This window comes from Atractosteus spatula, chromosome 25 (genome assembly GCF_055471065.1).
Source record: "Atractosteus spatula isolate fAtrSpa1 chromosome 25, fAtrSpa1.hap1, whole genome shotgun sequence".
NCBI classification, from domain to species: Eukaryota; Metazoa; Chordata; class Actinopteri; order Semionotiformes; family Lepisosteidae; genus Atractosteus; species Atractosteus spatula.
The window spans coordinates 10,501,477-10,516,027 of NC_142730.1; the positions used below are offsets into that span (position 1 = coordinate 10,501,477).

The window sequence follows — 14,551 nt, forward strand, 5'->3', positions numbered from 1 at the left end:
AGTATGATCTGCATTCAGAATTAACAAGTAACTTCAATTTATCAGCAAGACTGTCTTGATGTTGAGAGCAATATTTCTGTTGGATTAAAAGAGACATACTCACAAGCCTGCTATTTTGCAATGAATTGCAGACGTTGGGCATTCCTGGAAATTTTGTCTATTTTGTGATGTACACAGTAACTTGTAAAGCCTCCAGTTTACATCTGACATTTATTGTGGTTTGAAATACATCCATCAATGCTGATAGTTTCTAAGCTCTAAATATAAAAATGTGTTACTGTTCCCCTTTAAAGGAATACCAGAGATCGATGGTATAATGTTTACTTTCCATTCATATGTTGTCAGTTTCTAGAATAACATATCTCAGCAGTCAGTGACTTTCTGAAGAAGGTAGAACATGCTTCTCTTGGGAAAAGTACTTTGAAAATCTTCCCATCTGTCCTCATACTCCCTGTATGAGGACAGATGGGGAGATTTTCAAAGATACTCCTTGTCTGTCCATCAGTTGTGTAGAAAGAAATCGCTCAGAGAATTCTGGTTTTCATGGCTGTAGAAGCAGTAGAAGCCCTGAGTCTGTGTGAGGAGTGGGAACAGATCACCTCACCTCTCTCTCTGCAGGATTCTCAAATTGAACTTCCTGTAGACTGTCCTGAAGCGCATCTCTCACAGTCTCCTTTTGAGAGATGTTCTGGGCAACTGCACCAATACACTGGCACAGGAAGGCCTGTGACACCGGAGAAGAGGACAGTGAGCACTGAGTTCAGGAGGCTGCTCTGTACAGCTGCACTGAGAGGACATGTTAGCTCTGGAGACAGCACACTGAAGTAGAGCGCAGAGCGCACATTTCACAGTGAATGGGCTCTCCCTCTACTGGACAATCAAACACTGCTCACGGAAACATAGCTCACAGCTCACATGAATTAATCTAGCCTGAACAGCCACACACCTTACAACATCTAATATACAGCAAATTACAGACACACCTGCTATGTCCACTACGTCACAACACTAGGTGAGGAATAAGATGTTTAGTGAGTAAAAGTCCCAGCTTCTCATGTAGCTCAGCCTTCTGTCAGACTCACCTTCTCCTCAGAGGTGGAGCTGAGAGAGCAGAGCACTCTGACTGTGCCCTGAGTGAGCCTACAGGCCCACACCTCATCCGCCACTGCGCTCAGTGTGTTAGAGAGGAGCTGCAGACACACAGGGGAGGCAATCAGGTCCACAGCAGAGTGAGCAAACACACCCACACACGACACTGGGCAGCTAAAATTACTGCACAGCTACTGTATGAGGACTGACAATGATTCTCTCACACTACAGCATGACAGGACCACCTCAACAAGAGAAGATAGATTATTCTCTTGAATCCACAGCAACCCAGGAGAGGAAGCACAAGACAGCTGTGTAAGAGGACCCGGGGAAGGGTCATTTATAACTGGTATTTCCGGAACGAAACGCTGAAAATACTCGATATAGACCTGGGCAAGATGGCCACCCAGGATAACCAGCTGACCCGCTATTGGGAAAAGCCTACGCAGCGAAACGGGGAGACGCAGCTGAATGACATTAGGAAACAGGGTATAAATGCCCCAGAAGCGATGAGCCGGTGCGGAAGCCGATAAGGTGAAAGCGTGTTGGAAGAAGGAGAGATTTAGGAGTGAACTGAAAGGAATTTAAGAATAACGGACTATTGGATACGGTTTTGGCTACGATTACGGATTACGGCTTGGATACGGCGCAGAGTGGGGTGGACATACGGATTTAGGAATTTGGATCGTTCAAGGATACTGGCTACGGATTGCGGATCGGACTTGGAGAGACGTACCAGCGAAGAACAAAGAAGACCCGTGTGGTGTGAGTTAGATCTCTTTTACGCCTGTTTTCCCCCGGCGACACCACAGCTGTCACTGCATTTGAGTGACATGACATGACATTACCTAGCAGGGGAAGAAGATTACTTTCACTGTCTGTGCCCCCTCTCTCTCACTGTGTATGTTATCAATCCCCTCTCTCACTACATACCACAATCAGCCCATCCTGCCACTGCTTCAGGGGAATCTGTCCCTCTGGAAATTCTGAAACATAACACACAAAAAACTCAGCACTTAGATAGGGGCTGCAGCAGCTCAGAGCTTATTTAGGGCGAATAACTGTAATTGAGCATAAGAAAACACAGATGAGTGACATTAAAGACATCCTGGTGTTGATAAATGTAAATCCCCCATCTGATATGCTGTATCCTGTACAGTTCTGGACAATAGGATGGAGATCTGCTCAGGTACTGCTGCCATAAGGACAAAACCTGTGCTCTTCAGAAGATATGACACTGATTCTAATGCAACACTGAAAGATTCCAAATCTGATTAATCCTCTAAATGCACCTAAAACTCCCAGAGAGAAATCATATAATTCTGCTACAGACTTCTACACTTATCGTGGTGTACTCTCGGGAGCAGCTGAGTGCTCTTTCAGACATATCTCTTGGCAAATCTGTGCTGTTGTGCTGTGGGGTACCTGAGAGAGCCTGGCCAGGGGCGGGATGAGAGGCTCCCAGACTCTGGGCAGCTGGGGGTGGATCACTGGGCCCAGGGACTGCAGGAGGCTCAGGCACTCTCTCCCACCTCTGTGCAGCTGAGACGCTCCAAGCTGGCAAGCAGATGTCAGCCCAGAACTTCAGCTCGGACCTGCACATCACTGCTGGGTATCAGAGTGCACAGCTCTCTAACTGCTGTCTACACTGAATGCTGAATCACTGGCTTCACTGATGCACTTTTTCCCCCAGTTCACACTGGATCAAGAAAGGAATCACCCCCACTGGCCCAGTCTTCCCACTGGCTGGCTGTGGGTGGAGAAGCTGTGCACTACTGTTCAAGTCTTACGTTAGGGGACCTTGTGTGCTCTGCTAGCTGAGGCCTCACTTACCAAGTCTCACCATGAAGATGTCCGGTGAGGCCAGGAAATCTGAAACACACTCCTTGACACAGTCTGAAAAGAAACACAACCCTGTGAGTGCAGCCCTGGTCCAAGCAGCTTGACCAGACGCAGCAGATGCAAGAGGACAAGGAAGTGACTAGGAATCGGGGTGCATCTCATGGCTACGGAGAACTACAGTCTCACACCCTATCAACTCTGATTAATAATTCTCCGCTGTTCCTAAATAACATTCCTAAATAAAATAGACACTCCTGTTAGGAAGGATGAGTCTCCCATTTGGGAAAAAAACAGTCAAAGACTGGTTAGAAATGAAAGTGGCTCAGTACCTTCACCCACAAGTTTAGCAAGGATGGTCAGGCTGCCTAGTAGGTCCTGCTCCTTCAAATTGTCCAGCTGGGACATGGAGATTTCCAGCACACTCCCTGGAAACTCCCCAGCTACAAAGAAGCAACAAAGCAGAAGAAAATCACGGCACTCAGGACAGCACACACTCTCCTCATTCACCTGCACCTAGAACCTACAGCCCCTTCCTACAAATAATCTTCATCATCTCATCTGTACACCCAGCACAGAGGACACACATCAAAACAGAACAACTTTTCATCAGCTGGTGACATAGCATGAAGCAGCCCTTCCTGCTCACTAGTCACTGTAATGACTGATTAATGCAAAGTGCAAGCGACTAAGTTCAGGTTGTGCAGCAGACATTTCACCACAGAAATGTTCCACCGTAATCTGCAAGTGAATAGTATTGGTCGGCACAACTGTCTCCAAATGAAGAGCAATATTTAAAAGTCTTCACAAGCCTGCCTGGTCACAACATAACAGGGCCCCTTAACCTCACCGGACGTTTTGTTGCCTCGTCCAGAATCGCAGACAATATCACCAGCATGGCGCTGCGCAAACCTGGAAATGCCATCTATTTTGTGATGTCAAATGGAGCTATAACACATTACTGTATACATTTTATATTCATTGGGGTTTGAAATGTACCCATCAATGTTGATTCTTTCGAACCCCAAAATATAAAAAGTTCCCCTTTAACGACTGGTGCCTTCATTCTTAGTGAAGTGGTTCATCTTGGATATCTTGAGCACAAAAGAGTAGAGCCACTGACTGAAGCTGCTCTACCACAGGGACACAACTGAGCTCCCTGGCTTGTGACTGTTGGATGTGGCATCTAGTGATCCAAGTCACACTGGTATTGAAAAGGTTTCCACCTTTAATAAATAGGGAATTTCTCTCATGGAGACAATGCCCTCACGTCAAGTTGTCTTTGTCCCGGCCTGCAACACATGAAGGAATCATCTTTCTGTGTCTGACACATAAAAACAAAGCCCTTAGCCCTCACCTAAGACACAGAACGTCTGCACGAAGGATGCGCTCCTCTCCTCCTCGGTTTCTCAGGACATTTGAAAGAAGCACAAACCTGAGAGAGACAGAGGATTTCTGAAGCACATTTACTGTACAACCCAGCCACATCTTCTGCACGTGCTGACAAACTGGGTACTATTAATATAGAAGTGCTTTCAGTTGGGACAGTAACTGGGCATGGCAATATCTAATACTGTGGGCACTTCCTCAAAACACACATTAATCATTTACTGGCTACTGTGACGTCTTGTCTGTGCAGGTGAGCAGGCTGCTGTCCCCATTACCTGGGCGTGCACCATGGTCAGCAGCTGCTCCAGCTGGGACTCCAGCACTGGTCTGGCCTTCGGCACTGCTGCCTCCATAAGCACACTCAGACTCTGAAAGAAGAGCACGTTGGAGTCAATCTGGAGAGGCATTGCTACTTAATCAAGAGGCCTCACTCTCTCAGTGTATGCAATAACATGTTAGCATTAGGATTTTGGTAGTTTGATCACACACAAAAATCTGACAGAGCAGGATAATGCCTCCCTTGGACTCTACTCCTGGAAGATTAACCTTGTTCACACCCTTCCACAATCACATGGGGCACCACAGACCATAATCCTCTTCTGCACTGGGCCTTACCAGCACATCACTGGAGCTTGTGGACAAAGGGACACTGGGAAAGTGCTACTAGTGATTGTTTGGATCAACAATTTAAGGAATCAAAATCCATTTTCTAAAAGAAACGGCCCTCGCAATCCACAACCTGTACACCTAAAGGCCCATCGTCGGCCACAGGCCTACCTTGTTGATTCTGGAGTAGCTGATGTCAAGCTCAGCTGCATACAGTGGCTGGAAGGCCTGTAAAACTTCTGGCAGCTCACTCTGAAACTTCTCCTCAGGGACCAGGCAGCACATAGCTGCCAGGGCCAAGACAATGGCCTCCATCACCTTCAGACAGAGCAAAACACAAACACCATCATCCTCAAGGAAAGGATTCGGTCACAGTAAAGCAAACTTGTCTAAACCCACAGACAGTTAAAACAACTTTGAGCAATGAATAAAACCTGCTTCATAAGTGCACCCTATTCAACTTTGTTTACTGTGATCTGAACCCTGGTACCTGATACCCTTCCCTAATACCTGCATGGACACATCTTTTCTTTGCATTCAAGTCCATTCTTTCCTCCAGAACATCTGAGAATTCAAGATGATTAATAAGATGTCAAATAACCTACACTGGATTAAAGATCCCATAACTTTGGCTCAGAAGACGGCAGCCATCTGTGCACTTTATCAAAACTAATGATGACCTGGCTTGAACAGTCTTGAACACACTGCCCGGGACCCTGGAATTTCACCCAGCTCTCGTACAGGCCTTCTAATGCTGACAACACAAGAGAGGAACAGCCTGCTACACTCCTCAGCTACATCAAAGCAGTCCTGTAGCTCAGTGGGAAGCGGTTTGAACAGGCCTTGTCAATGGATTACCAGTGGAACCAAGCATTGATAACAGCTGTCCCCCTAAATGAGACAGCTTGCACACTTACCAAAAGACATCATTGCCTTCATTTTCTTTGTCTCAGCAAGGGAGAGAACAGGCACCAGCAGGTCCAGCAGTCTCACAATATCCCTTGCAATGTCATGACCTTCAAAGAAAACACATTTCACACTGGGTAGGGACCAAGGCTCATGATTACACTGGAGACTCAGCAGCGGGATGAGTAACAAACACTGAGCCTTCATAATAAGCTCATGTATCAAGGCTTGAATGGACAGATACGAGCAGCATTATGAAATTTGAAATACAGCACAGTAAAACATCCGGAATATATCTGCGCAGATCACACCCCATTAGCAGCACAGAACTTACTGCAGTTGCGGGAGATATCTCCTACAGTATTCAGCAGCGTGTGGTGAGGGAGCACTCCGGGCTGGAAAAAGGACAGCACCATATCCATGGTACTGTTGTAGTGGTCTCTCACCACACAAACGACAATGTTGTTGGCTGGCTGTTGCCAGTCAGGCAGCCATTTCTGAAACAACAGTAAAAAGAGATCAGAGCATCTTGGGAGTCGATGGTATTGGAGTTGAAGCAACAGCTTGGATCAAGCCAATGAACACACAAGTTAACACACAACAATTTGCTTCCATTAGATGCAACAATGTGTGCTACAGGCAAGGAAACAGACCACAGCACTGCAGCAAGACATCAGCTCAATAGGCAGGAATTAAAGGGGTTTACATACTGGTGACATAGTCATTTCATTCAAGGCCATCGAGACGGTGCTCTTGGCCAAGGACTCATCCAGATGCTGCGCAGATGTTTTGCACAGCAGCTTCTCCACTGCCTGGAGGACAGCAGATCGATGGGCAGTTGTCACCTAGAGCAGGGAAGAACCAAAGCCAGGGGTGAGACTGCTGCTCTCATCACAGCACCAAGAGTGTCTGTTCAAAGGCTTCTCCTTCAGGGCCAGTCAGCCTGGCCAACGGGCACTGAGTGTGAAACAGCAGAACCACCCCAGCTCACCACACGAGGGAGTGGAAAAGCATACAGAGAAACCCCAGGCTTCCACTTAAGCACATCTGTCAAGATGACAACACGTTAGGGCTTATCTTCTGACCTCTAGTTGTAAGAAACAGCACAGACAGTATCTTGGAGCACACTGGGCTCCTGATTAGAGTGCGTTTGCAACGAGTATGTCAGGAGGTGTGTAGGGAGCTCCTTCATGTTACCTGGGGGCTCTCGAGGAATCCCAGGATGACTGGCAGTGTCCCCTTGGTGTTCCTCTGCAGGAGGGAGAGAAGCTCTTCTATCAGGAGCTTCCCAGATTCCTCATCAGCGCTGCTCATTCCCTCCAGAACAGCCAGGACCTCATCTACAGCAGACACACAGACAGGGGAAACACTGGTGTCGCCGCAGCACAGACTTCTAGGGAGAAATCTCTAAATCTCACCTGTTCTCTGAGGGACCTAAAACCCTACTGACACATCTCTGAGAAACAGAGAGATTAAAATGATTCTTGATGCACAGCCTGTAAAAGCTGGGACTCTTTCACCCCGGACAGTTTTCCAGTAGAGAGGAATACAGATCTGCTCTAAGGGCAGGAGGCTTCAGAGTGCAGGGTTTTGTTTTCGTCTCATTTTCAGATCAGTGGTCCTGAATAACAGCTGCAGCCACTGGGACTTCTAAACCCTGAAGAACCCACAAAGAGAGCTGCTCTCTGGGTCACATCAGTCCTGTTAGCAGCTGCTCCTCAGCAAACAGAGGATCTCAGTGTTGAAGAAGAATCAGGGCAGCAGCTCTGCTCCCAGGTAAAGAATCTCCTTATGCTGCTCTAAGGGGATTAGAGCCTCTAATTCAGCTTCTCTCACACCCAGTCAAAAGGGCTTGGACAGATCTTCATAAATATACATTTGCTTTTCCCAAATTTACACTTAAATGTAAATGAAAGAATAATTGCAGTACATCACTCAGACACAGCTCATTTCATGTGAGTTACTCATTTTGAACACTTTCAATAGTTTCATACCTCACATGGATGTTAGTCTTCTTACAAATACTCTTATACTAAATTATTTTATTTAAATCTTATTATTTTAGCTTATATCTTTTATTTATTTTTGCTCAAATCATCATTTAGGTGAAAAGATGAAGAGACTGCTGTTGCTTTCCCTGCCTCGAGCTGAGGAGACCTGCAGGGTGACAGTGAGGAGCCCCTCGGGTCAGTCAGAGCTGAGCCCAGGGATGGGGTCCCAGTGGAAAGGGAAGCCAGGAGTCAGTGTGTGGGGGGACTGGCTTCAGGGGGCACTGGTCTAGATCCAGCTGCGTCATACCTGGCCCGGGGCACTGGCAGCCTGTGCGCTGCACACAGGAGGAGAACCACTTCACCCTGCTGGGCTCACAGCTGCACTCCTTCGGGCTCATCTTGGACCTGTCAGTCAGCCAGTAGAACAGCACAGTGAAGCAGGGAGCTGGGCGGCGCTTCTCACACACTGGGAGTCAAGGTACTGCTGACAGGCCAGCAGCAGACCCACTAGACACCACAGAACTCTCTCTAACCAGCTGGTCCTACTGGAATACAACCCAACAGGCTGAAGGGCAGACACGGGATATTGAGAACACAAGCAAATTCTTCACATCAGTGAAAGCAGAGACAGGAACAGAAGCAGCAATGAATTCCTGTTCAGATCTGCACTCTGGGCTTTAATAAAACCAGCAGGTTAAGAGCTTTTAACCCCCTCTCACTGAACACCGTGTTAACACAATAACAGCTCGATCTGCCCAGGAGAAACAGATCAAGAACAATCGGGTCCGCGATACCGAGCCTCGGCAGGTCCCTACCTAGTCCGTAAACCACCAGTGTCTTCAGTTAAAAGACAGAATATTGACAAAGCCGTGTCGAGCTCAAGTGTTTTCTTCGCTACGAGCACCAGCGCTGAGCGACTCGGCAGCATCGGAGCGCTTTCCCGGACCGGAATTGTTGCATCACAATCCTGATGTGTCGACGTCACGCTCACGTTTAATAAGTCATTATAATTACTATATCTAATTATAAAATTAAATTTCTTTTATATGCTTTCTGATTTTTCCCTACTCTACCAACAGAAGCACTGATTGTCTGATTTCCAAAGTGTCTGTCAGCCGGAAAGTTTCAGAAAACACGGAGCGTAGCGTCTTGCTCACGTTATGATGTCAGACACCACTTCCTCCCTCCATCCAGACTCGCCTCTCCCTCCTCTCTCACACAACTCGCTCATCGGGGCTTTTACTGTCACTCCAGTCCTCTCCCAGACACAGCCTGCTCATTAGTCCTCCTGTGATCTAGACTCGCCCTGCAGATCTGCTCTCCGGCTCCTCCTCATGTTCACTCCGCTCGCTCACGCACATGATTAACAACCCGGCGTTTTTCGGGAGGATGATTTCGGAAACACGGAGGAGATCCGCTCGAGTGTATGTTTGTTTAAAACCAATATATTTGTGTGTAGTGAACTTCACTGGGTCAGCGTTATTTTGATACTAAGATTTCCATATGTTTTCCAAATTAATGTCTCCTTTTCCAAACCTTGGAAATCAGTCATTTTTAAGAAAAGCATACAGCTTTTCACAGGTTCCACAATGCATGAGCAGGTATTCTTAAGACACCGTCTGCCACCTGTACCCAACACCAGTGGCTGAGTCTAGCAGTCCTACCTGGAGCTCAGGGCCCCTGGGATCCTGCAGAGGCAGTAGCAGCACATCCTCCACAAGCACACGAGTCAGGTGCTCTGCACTGCAGGGAGCTCTGGGCTCCAGCTACAGTCGGACAAGGAACAACAGGACTCTGTTAGCAGCTCTTCCTCAAGACCCAGCATGATGTAAACAGAGATGGAACTCTGACAAAAACTCAGGGTTACATCCTGCCAGTATATCAGTTTTAGAAAAATTAGTCTAAGTTACATATGGCAATAAAGTTCAAGTTCAAATTGAGTTGTATTTGTTTCTCCTGGGAGCACTGTTCAGGATCCTATTTGAAATCTTCTTGCCTCATCTCTAATGATGTTGACACTTTATAAACTTTATTATATTGGACATGATTATGCTGAATCAGATGTTTTGTTAATTGTTTTTTTTTTCAGTTTTATTGTAGAACAAGCACCATCATTAAAATAAATGGTAGGCAGTTTATGACCCCGTGTGAAATCAATAGCTGTGATTTGAAATCAGGTATAGAATCAAGTCATTATGAGAAGGCTGTGGAGAAGAATAACTCCACATTCAACACAAAATGAATCCACTGAGCTGTCAACCTCCGAGAGAATCCAGAAGAATCCAGAGTGCCTTCTAATACTGTATGTACAGCAGCTCAGAAAGGTTCCATTCACTGCAGGGCGGCTCAGTTGTTTTTCACTTCATTTAGAAAGCTGATTTGAAGTCTTATGTCTCCAATCATATCAAAGCAGGTCTTTCATGGTCAGCCCACACTGGAACAGATGTTCCACCACCACAAGCTTGAAGGTCTTCGCCTGAACACCTGCAGCACTGAACCGAAACTGAACCGAACGGAGTAAATGGAGATCCAAGACAGACTGTGAATCCCATGACTGTGGCACAGTCCTGTATGAGCTCCAGATTAAACCTCACGCGCTCGTCTCTTTTCAATCTGGACTGGCAGATCAACGTTGAGAGAATCAGTGGGATGTCTTGCTTAAGACGGGTGACCTTCTACCTTAAACAGGGCAACAAGCAGCTACAACAACGCATCTAAGAAGATGGCGCCGTGTTAGTGGCAGCCTGCTCTTTGTTGTCTCTTTGTTGTCTTTTTGTTTGTGTCAGTTAGTTAGTGCTAGTGTGTTAGTGTTTTTGTTTTGTTTCTTTCAGTTAGTTAGTGCTAGTGTGTTAGTGTTTTTTATTCATACCCTTGCCGGCAACTAGATTTGTGATCACAACATGATGGATGCTAGGAAAGTTGAGATACTTTTTCTTGTTTTTTCTGATACTCGGACCTCTGTTTCTATCGGGTTGCAATGCCGATAGCTACAGAGGCACTGTCTACACGCGGGACCAGCTGATCGCACTAATGCGTCCGGCTCTACTCACTGGAGAGAAGCCATCAGTTCCAGAGTAGCTGAGTAGGAGAAGCCGAGGCTGTAGGGCTGGTGCGACGCAAAAGGCAAAGAGAAGGAGATTTAAACCCTATCTTCCTTCGATCATCATGGGAAATGTGAGGTCCTTAGTGAACAAGATGGACGAACTGGGAGCATTGGTGAGGAGCGAGGGAGTATAGAGAATGCAGTATCATGTGTTTCACCGAGACGTGGCTGCAGGAACTTATTCCGGTCTCGAATTTTGCCATCGGCGGCTTTCAGCCGGTGCGGGCGGACAGAAACACCGAGAGCGGTAAGAGGAAAGGAGGGGGCTCGCTCTGCTTGTCAACAACAGATGGTGTAATCCTGGGCATATTCATGTTAAGGAGCGTGTCTACTGTATAACCCGGACATTGAACTGGTTGCCATAGGACTGCGTCCATACTATCTGCCGCGGGAGTTTACATGCGCCATCTTTGTTGTTGTTTACATTCCACCCACGGCGAACGCAGAGGCAGCGTGTGACGTCATACACACAGTCACAGCCAGGCTACAAACAAAGCACCCTAGTGCTTTTATAGCTATTTCAGGGGACTTAAACCACGTCTCTATTTCCATCATTTTGCCTACTTTCCACCAGTTTGTTAAGTGCCCGACCAGAGAAAACAAAACACTGGACTTATTATATGCCAATGCTAAGGATGCATATAGTTCCACAGCCCTTCCCCCCCTTGGCAGATCAGATCACAACCTTAACTTGCTTACACCACTATACACGCCTATTGTCCAGCGCCAACCTGCAGGCATTAGGACTGTGAGGAGATGGTCTTAGGAGGCTATGGAGGATCTACGTGGTGGTCTGGAGGCTACCAACTGGGATGTGCTGTGCAAACCACATGGGGACGACATAGACAACATGGTGGACTGTGTCACTGACTACATTAACTTCTGCGTACACAACACCATCCCCACCAAAGACGTACACTACTTTTCCAATAACAAACCCTGGATCACCAGCGACTTGAAGGCTCTTCTGAATGACAAGAAGAGAGCCTTTAGGAGGGGGGATAAGGAAGAGGTCAAGCGTGTACAGAGGGAACTAAAGCAGAAGTTTAGAGAGAACAAGGACGCCTACAGGGGGAAGGTAGAGGACAAGGTGCTAAGGAATAGGGTGAGGGATGTATTGAGCTGCATGAGAGAGATCACTGGCTTCAAACAGGCTGGGGGTGCAACGGAGGGGAACCTGGAGATGCCCAACGAGTTGAACCAGTTTTTAACAGGTTTGATTCAGGGCCCTCTGTGGCTCAACACCCATCCCCTCACAGCCACGCGCTCCCTAAGCCTTCACAGCTGCGACTGCCCAACACCTTCTCCATCCCCCCACAATCATGGCCGCCTACAGCTACAACCGCCAACAGCTGCTCACCCCCCCATCCCCCACAGCTGCCACTCTCCAACACCTCCGCCATTAACACCTGCAGCACCTACAGCGCTATGAGCACCATCCCCCAGGCAAGGCTGACCAGGTGAAAAGGGAGCTGTAGAGGTTGCACCAGGGTAAGGCTACAGGACCAGATGACGTCTGTCCCAGAGTTCTGAGGGCCTGTGCTGATCAGCTGAGCGGAGTGCTCCAGTGACTGTTCAACCTGAGCCTGCGCTTGGAGAGAGTCCCTGTGCTCTGGAAGACATCATGCCTGGTCCCGGTACCAAAGAAAAGGTGCCCCTCTGTCCTCAATGACTACAGACCAGTAGAGCTGACTTCTCATGTCATGAAGGCACTGGAGAGGCTGGTCTTATCCCACCTGAGATCTCTAGTTAGTTTATCACTGGACACCCTACAGTTCGCCTACCAGCCCAGTTTTGGTGTGGAGGATGTAATCATCTACATGCTGCTAAGGGCCTACTCACACCTGGACAAGGCTGGCAGCACTGTAAGGATTATGTTTTTTGACTTCTCCAGTGCCTTCAATACTATCCAGCCCTTACTTCTAAGGAGGAAGCTGGAGGAGTTACAAGTCAGTGCCTCCATGATCTTGTGGATCACTGACTATCTGACAGGCAGACCACAGTCGGTGAGACTTCAAAACTGTGTGTCTGAACAGGTAGTAAGTAACACAGGGGCTCCTCGGGGGACAGTTCTTTCTCCGTTCCTCTTCACCCTCTATACTTCGGACTTTAAATACAACTCAGAGTCATGCCACCTGCAGAAGTTCTCAGATGTGCTGCAATTGTGCAATTGTGGTGTAGGCATCCTCTCATGAGGCACTAATAAATGTAGGGGTTTTGTGCATTTACTGGGACAATTATTAATTGTAACATTAAGTCACAAAATGATTCTTTGATGGCTATTAGAAGACCGACCCAGAGGGATACTCAGCAACGCACACACGGATACTAATACACGACAATACATTCAATAATACATAAAATGTGCATATATACATAACAGATCTTATCATGAGGGTTAGCAGAATACAAAAGGTATATATTCCTTCATACTGTATATATATGAAGAGTTACAAACCAAGAGGGACATACGTTCAGTATATCATTCATTTAGACCGTTTCGTAAATGAACTTGGATTACAACTTCTACACTAGATACTCAAAAGCAAGTACATCCTCATAGGAATTAAATTGATATAATCTCAGGTTAAGGTAACAATTGAATTCTCGAGCTGTAATGCAGAATGTTGAATACTCATCCAATTTGTGTGGATTCAGATCTCCCGCGGACACAAACAGCAGCAGGCTTGTTGCTGTGTCCAATCAGCGTTCTCTGGCCCGGTGCCAGGCAGTGCTGTTTCAGCGAGAGAGAAGTGGGAGAGATTTCTGCTGTGGTGCACTGCTGATGCTTTCTAGTTAGTGTTGGCTGAAACTAGCAGAGTTTGTGCACAGGAGAAAAGTGACTGTGGGTCCAAGCAGGTCACACTCTTTAGACAGGAAGAAGACCAGTTCGTTCCTGATGTAGCGCAAGTCCTGAATCCACAGATTCAGCTGTCCACAGTTCCGACTGTAGTTCACTTGTTGATCAGGTGAGCTTTCACGGTGGGTTCACGAGGCTTGCTGCTGGGCTAACCTCGGGTGGATCCTTTGGTTACGCGCTGGCAACCTCCGTTCTCGACTCTTAGAACAAAGTGAAGTTCTGACTCTCGGACACACTGGCCGTTACATGGTGGTCCGAGCTCAGTCTGAGGATGTCCAGGAGGCGCCCCGAGGAAGCCCTGTGCTGCCTGTTTTACCTGGAGGAACTACGGTCGTTCATTGGTCGAAAGTTCTGTGGGCATTCGAGACCCACGTGGGGTTAACCTGCCCTACCAGTTCCTGATTGGCTGAGGATGGGTAACAATGCACTCTGACCTTAGGGTTGTAAACAACTTTGAATAAGACTGTCCCAGACAGTAAGGCGCAAGAGATGACCATTTATTAGGGTTGCTGGAGAATCTCAGCTTTGGGAGTTGTTCCTTATCAGGACACTCTATCGGCTAGAAAAACACCTTAAATGTGAACCAGCTGGAATGGCCTCTCTGTATCCAGCACCACTGAGATGAAGGAGAGAGGGACTGGCAAGGGAGCAGCAAACTTAATTCCTGTATTTTAATAAGCCTTGCCGCTACAGTGGGATGTATCAAGAGTGGGCAGGAGGAAGAGTGCAGAGGAAGAGGTTAGCAGCTTTGTGGAGTGGTGTGGGGAG

At 47.3% G+C, this 14,551-nt stretch overlaps 1 protein-coding gene across 1 annotated transcript; it reads right to left on the reverse strand.

The window, feature by feature from the left end:
• Positions 1 to 501: 501 nt before the first annotated feature.
• LOC148815400 (maestro heat-like repeat-containing protein family member 1) lies at positions 502 to 9,051 on the reverse strand. Its single transcript, XM_088905096.1, has 16 exons — positions 8,978 to 9,051; positions 8,128 to 8,225; positions 7,027 to 7,169; positions 6,540 to 6,674; positions 6,164 to 6,326; positions 5,841 to 5,939; positions 5,604 to 5,677; positions 5,095 to 5,241; positions 4,593 to 4,685; positions 3,989 to 4,061; positions 3,261 to 3,371; positions 2,923 to 2,985; positions 2,023 to 2,075; positions 1,083 to 1,190; positions 668 to 724; positions 502 to 573 (listed from the first exon to the last, which is right to left on the reverse strand). The coding sequence occupies exons 1-16, from the start codon at positions 9,049 to 9,051 to the stop codon at positions 502 to 504; spliced, it is 1,563 nt and encodes a 520-aa protein (XP_088761222.1).
• Positions 9,052 to 14,551: the final 5,500 nt, after the last annotated feature.